The sequence below is a fragment of the Lagopus leucura genome, unplaced genomic scaffold (assembly GCF_019238085.1).
Source record: "Lagopus leucura isolate 7727_CA_CO unplaced genomic scaffold, USGS_WTPT01 Super-Scaffold_1, whole genome shotgun sequence".
Classification (NCBI taxonomy): domain Eukaryota; kingdom Metazoa; phylum Chordata; class Aves; order Galliformes; family Phasianidae; genus Lagopus; species Lagopus leucura.
Window position 1 is genome coordinate 1,744,174 of NW_024962250.1, and position 6,469 is coordinate 1,750,642.

Consider the following 6,469-nt stretch of genomic DNA (forward strand, 5'->3'; position numbering starts at 1 on the left):
CTTTCAGCCAGTGCAGTGTTAACAGAAGATGGCTTAGCTTGCCAGCAGGTGCAAATGAAATCCTGTCCCATGTCTACCAAGCAAGCTGATCAGGTATTAGGGGAGCCCAGAGCAGAGATTAGACACAGCTGTGTGATTCACAGCTATAACCAAGGAGCTTCAAACCACTGCTTAAGATGTATGCATTTCTGTTAGACCATGATATGACACAGAAGACAGATGTGGTGGTTTATTTATTTTAAATGATTTGTACACAAGCTGAGGTACAGCTGCATTTCTTCTCAGCGTAGCTTATTGATGGCAGTTGCAGCTCCCTTCCCCAAAATAACGCCCTCCCAGCATGCAGCTTTGCTCAGTACTTGTGAAGCTGATAGCTTATTAAAATTGATGAGGCTCTTTATGAGCACACCGGTTTGTTCAGTTCAGATAACAAAAGGACATTCACTGAGAAGTCACAAATGTATTATTTCAGTGCTGGATCTCAGTACAGCACAAGACTACACTGAAATAAAACACATTTCACACCAGCTAAATAACTACAAAAGTAATTTTTAAGAATGGTGTTGCTCTAAAGAAAAAAAATTCTCAATGCCAAAATCAGCACTAAATTTTAACCTATATAGGCACAATGAGATACATGGAAGAAAATCAGGCTAGTAAGTGAGACTAAACCCTACAGCCATGCTTGACTCTTGGTAGACAGTCCTGCAGTGTTGACTATCGCAGAGTAAAAACCTCATCTGTGGAATAACTCTATCAAAAAAAAAAAAAAAAGAGCATCTTTTCAAAGAAAAATGAATTTATTTCAGACTCTGTTTTTACTGCTTGCTGGCTAAACAATTAACATGCTAACTCATTGATTAGTTCATCAACAGAGACCCTAAAGTGTCTCAGCTAAGAAGTACATGAAGAAACAGCATTACTGAGTTAAATTCTTTTTCTTTTTCTGCAGGAACATCTGTCAACACTTACATCTCCAGAACATCAGGATGTGCTGATGCATAAAATCGCACAGCAGGTGTATCGGCTGCCACAGGAGCATTCAGCAATAACCAGAGACTTCAGTACAACCTAAGTGCTGTTGTTAATAGCACAGTAATACCAAAACATACCTGAAGCATTGACAGTTCAGATTCTAACCAATTACACATCAGTCAAATCAAGTAGAAGAATCACATTTCCAAGGTCAGTTCATATTTCTTCTAGTCTCCCAGCAAATGTTTTAAAGGAGTTGACTCTGATATTCCAAGATAGAATGTGTAAAATTCCCTGTGAAACTACCAGATGCATTCTCTACTTTTGTTTTATCAATCCAAGGGATATCATACATCTCCACCTAGTTTAAAATGGAAAAAGAAACACGTATGCCAAGTTATGAGACTTGGAAAAAGAAAGAACCAACAAAAAACATTCCAGTTGCTATGCTGTTCAGCAGCTGCTAATGACTTCTGTTGCCTTTAAAGATGTTTCACTTTTCTTCCAACTTGCACTGCATTATTTTGCAACATCCCACCCAGACTCCAAGAACACTTAGCCCTGGGACATGTTAACATACCCAGGGAGCTCCACAGAGCCCACAAGCTCAGGTGGCATTCCTGCTTCAAGGACAGAACTGACAGAAACAGAAACTACCTCACAGATACTACGGATTGTTGATTAAAGAACAGCTTCATAGAGAGGGTAAAACAAATAAATAAACAAACCATAGATTATTGTTTATTTAAAAATAAAACTGAAATCCCCCTTAAGCATCTGGAGAGCTTTAAGCTTCACTCTTCACACACCAGGTGTTAATTAAAATGTTTGTTATAATAAACACTAAGCTTCCAGCCTCCAAAGCCATAAGAATACCTACTGGACTACTTTATTTGATGGGAGATTAGCTGCAGAAGGAGAACAGGTCTAAATACCAGTCTCTCAGGAACTTAGAAAGATTCATGTGTTCACTTACTGTTTCTTAGACTCCAAGGAAGCATGCTATCCTGATCTAATAATGAAAACCGTATTCAATAGATCTTAATGCCATAAAGGTCCATTATGATAATCCAGTGCAATCTTCTGCACAGTACACTGCCAAGGATTTCATACAGAGATTGCAATGCTTGACTGGAGTTGGAACTTAACCTCTAAGAGCTTTTTATCTCTAGCATCAAACTCAGTACTATAAGACAAAACCCAACAAACCTGTGCCAAGTTTGGAATTTACAAGTACTCCATTAAAATGTTCTTACTGTAAAAAGAAACCAAGACAACAGTAAAGCAGTGAAGACTGTTCCTTACTCTGGAATAAATCCAGTTATTTTACCACTAGATCTACCTCAGATGTAAATTAAAGACAAAATCATTTGAGAGTGCTGTGGAGAGCGATGTGAATACTAGTAATTTACAATTCCTATGGGGAGAAAGAATAAGCAAGGTATTTCAAGCTTTTTGCATCCACACTGTGACCTTACAATTGCAAGGAAAGCCATTTAGAAGATTCACTGACTTGTGTCAGGTGAAATACTTGTGACAGACTGTCACAGGAAATCACAGTGTACCTTCATATGCACTTCATTCAATTTCCAGACTTAAAAAAAAAATGCATTCAATTATTGACAGAATTGATCTGAAAGACAAGAGCAACAAAGAGAGAAGCCAACCCCCCCATGGCCAATGACTGCTTGGTATTGCACTACACAAGTGTTATCGTAACTGACCATTTGCTGTTTTGAATATTTATAAGCATTCCCTGCACAGTCACTCCAACTTTCACTGAGCACCAGCTTCCAAGCATTCACTGCCCTTTTTCCAAGAAAGATCTCTCTTAGGAAGGAGGAAAAAAAAAAAATATAAGAAAAAAATCTCTGCAAAGGACTGACTTCCTTTTACACACAGAAATAGACAGGAGCACTGAACTCAGAACATCTCGAGTGCACAAATAGAATCGCAGTATTTTATTCTACCTTACAATGAACAAGAGAGGGAACTGAGTCCTATTTTTGTGCCTGGAGACAAATACTCCCACAGGATTATGATAAACATTTTGGCAGAAGACAAGACATCCCCATACCTTTATAGACTTGTAGCAAAGAATTCGTAGTTCAAAAACTAGATGTCTGCCTGTCTGATATGGTTACATATTGTACCAGCACCAGGAGCACAGCCCAGGCTCCTGGAATTTATTTCACATGCATTTAGTAGTATAATCACTGGACAGAGTGCAGATAGAGCGCATGAGAGGGTTTGTGAGCAGCCATCCTCTTACAAAGCAAGAACGAAGCAGGCTGACCTGATGTGGAGATGCTGCAGCACTGCACCTCTGCACTATGGATCTGAATCACCGTTACTGTTTGGACACCAAGTAACAGTGGGCTGTCAATGCACCCATGGAGCAGAAGTCAAGGGAGCCAACCTTTCCCTTTTAAAGCATTTCATTAGCAACATTCACCCAACGTATCTCTGTTCCTCAGAAAATCTGCTCCTTGTCTCTTGCTGTGAGATTACCTTTTGCAGAGGATCTAGACACTTGGTTTTATACACAGTCAAAACAGGAAGGCATTCTGCATGGAACACCTAATTGTAACAATGAGGCCAGCAAAGGCCATGAAACTGTGTGTGGATAGACTACTTGTCCAAATTAAATGTTTCCCTAAATTTTCCACAAAAATAAATAAATAAATAAATAAAATATGGTGCTCCTCAATGTGACAATGCAAAACAAACAGTACAGGTTCTCAACAGAACTGTCAAGACTTAAGCCTTTCAAATTGCTCCTCATTCTCTTAAGTGGAGGTCAACATTCCTCTGTCTGGTTATTTCCTCAACTGTTCAAAAAAAAAAAAAAAAACAAAAAAAAACACCAACTGCTTTCTGAACAAGTTACAGACGTACCTTAATGCTATGTTATTCTCATTACCAAGGCACCATCCCACATACTCATTTTGGCAAGCCAAGCTCAAGCTCATTTATGACATGAGTGCAATTATAACAGACTTCTGGTGAGCAAGAAGCAAGTCTAAGTGAGAAGCAGTTAGACATTTCTGTTCAGAAACTAAATTTCACTACCGCAAAGGAAAAAAAGACCTCAATGTTGTTTTCCCTCTCCAGGCTGTATGTGGGAACAGCATCTTTAAGACAAAACTGCGAAACTGTCAGTGTGACTTATTACACACTGGCGGGAGACCAAAGTAAACTTTGTTCAAAACACTGAGAGTATTTTTCAGAAGAGCATCTCGCAACGCACATTTCACCCTCTGAGCGCCAAGAAGCAACGCTCACATGCCAGTTTGAGCAGGAACACTCCCAGCAGCAGCTGGTAGAAAGTCAGAAGACATCTGTTAAGTCAGCAGGGCTTGGCTTCCCACCACCTCCGCACCTCATATAAACTGGTATGCCCTAAGAAAGCGGTGTCATTCCAGTCTGGTAGACATCCACTTTGTGTGTGCACAGGACGCTATCTGGGCACAATTCTGATGAAAAGCAAAACAAATAAACAAAAAACAACCTAAAAAAAACCCAAGCCCATGGAAAGCATCTATTTTAACGTGACATTTGCTGAGATGAAGGCTGGCCCTTACCGTTAGCGTTCTTCCCACAGATGAGGTGCTCGTACGGCTGCAGCACTCCCCAGAGCTCAGCATCGTTGTTGATCACCATCTCCAGGATTTCAGCCGAGATCTCCCCTCCACCGCCGTCCGGGCTCTGACTCGCCAGAACCCTGCCCTTGATCTCTTCTACCAGGTTCTCCATGCAAGCGGTCAAGGAGATGGCCGCGTATTCGTGGATCCTGACCGAGATCCTGGTGTCCACCATCCACCTGAAGAACCTCCCCACCGAGAAGGTCAGCCCGCACCTGGCCGATTTGCCCTTCCTCAGCCCGTCCCCGGCGCTCATGCTGTAGAGGGAGAGCGCCCTGACGGCGGCCAGCACGCAGCTCTCGGCCAGCGCCCAGCTCTGGATGAGCTTGACGGCGCTCTGCACCTCGAAGCGGGTGCACTTGGAGTGCATGACGCTCAGGCGCTGGGCCTCCCTGGAGACGCGGATCAGAGCGCGTCTCAGCAGCTGGGAGAGCCGCCGGACGGCCTCGACGGAGAAGGGCCTGCCGCTCCCGTCCCCCTTCGCCTTTCGGAGTATTCTTCCGATGTCTTCATCGCTCCAAGGGTACTCCTCCAGATCCGGCAGCCTCGGGCACTTGGAAAAGATATCGGCGACCTCGGGGTCCTCCGGCAGCACCGTGTTCACCGTATCCCAGCTGTTATTCCTACTGTTCATGGAGCCCGAGTAGTACCACCAGTTGCCCCTGTGCTGAGAAGAGGTGAAGGCTTGGGAGTTGGACTTGGACGAGGAGAGGCTGAGGGACCTGCAGGAATCCCCTGCCCCATAACCAGAGTCCAGAGTCAGATCCTCCAGGGTCTTCAGAGTAGAGCTGTATATCCCAGCCATAGGAAAGTCGGGCGGGCCAAACGCGAGGCGCGCGAAAGGTGAGGCCGGAGCGGATCCCTCCTGCGCTCAGCGATCCGGAGCCGCCGGCCGAGCAGCGGCGTAGCGGGCGGGAGCTCCCTCGGCACGCCGGCTCCGCCGAGGGCCGGCTACCTCCATGCCGCGGGCCGGCTGCGCTCGGCCATCTTCCGTCCCAGAGCGGCTGGCGGCGGCGGACGGAGGGGCGGCGGCGGACAGGGCGGCTCGCGAGGCCCCGGAGCGGGCGCGAGGCGGGCTGCGCGCGAGCCGCTCGGCGGGACACTTGCGGCGGCTCCGAGTCAACTTCTCCGCCGCGCCTCCGCCGGGCGCCCCGCACGGCCGCATGCAAACGAGCTGAGGGGAGAGGCACCAATCGGCGGCGCCGACGGGGATCGTCTCCGCCAGTGGAAGCCGAGCTGGGCGGCTAGTATGCAAAGCGGGCGGGTGGGCGGGGCGCGGAGGGGACGCGAGGACAGCCGGGCGCGCGGCTGCGGATCCGCGAGAGCGCAGCGCTGCTTTGCGCCGCTCTCGGCCGGGCGGCGCGTGCCTCCCCGGTGCCGCCAGCACAGCGCTGGGGCTGGCCGAGCCGCGAGAGAAAGCCGCCTTTGTGGCGGTCGTCTTCCGCCTTCGCCAGCCCCTCTTCGAGAGCCATCCGAAGCGGCTCCCGGTGTTTCCCCGCTTTCTCGGATCGAGGGTCGCGCACGCCCGGTTCGCACCCCCCCGCTCCTCCGCCGGGACCAGCGGCTGAATGGGGGATTGTGCGGGCTGCGGCATGCCGGGCTCTGAAAGGAGCCTTTGTGCGGCCGTTTACACAGCCCCGACCTTGAACCGCGCAGTGCGAGCGGCGTCCGGCAGCGCCCCCCAGCCCCTTCGGGTCGGCAGCTGCAGCGCGGGACGAGGGCGCCACCTGGCTGCAGCACGGCGCCACGTGCGCGGCTGCCCCACCTCGAGCAGCGCTGCAGCTTCCCCCCACCGAGGACCGCGAGCCGGGCGGAACGCGGTCCTTAACCTTCTTCCAGTCACTTGAAAA

The 6,469-nt window shown here is 48.1% G+C and overlaps 1 protein-coding gene across 1 annotated transcript in view; it reads right to left on the reverse strand.

Annotated features, from left to right (window-relative positions):
- The window catches only part of ABTB2 (ankyrin repeat and BTB domain containing 2), a 130,489-nt gene extending 124,995 nt beyond the window's left edge, over positions 1-5,494 (reverse strand). Inside the window, exon 1 of the mRNA XM_042872342.1 lies at positions 4,560-5,494. Within this exon, the coding sequence (XP_042728276.1) occupies positions 4,560-5,424 (865 nt within the window). The 5' untranslated portion in view covers positions 5,425-5,494. The remainder of the gene's footprint in view (positions 1-4,559) is intronic.
- Positions 5,495-6,469: the final 975 nt, after the last annotated feature.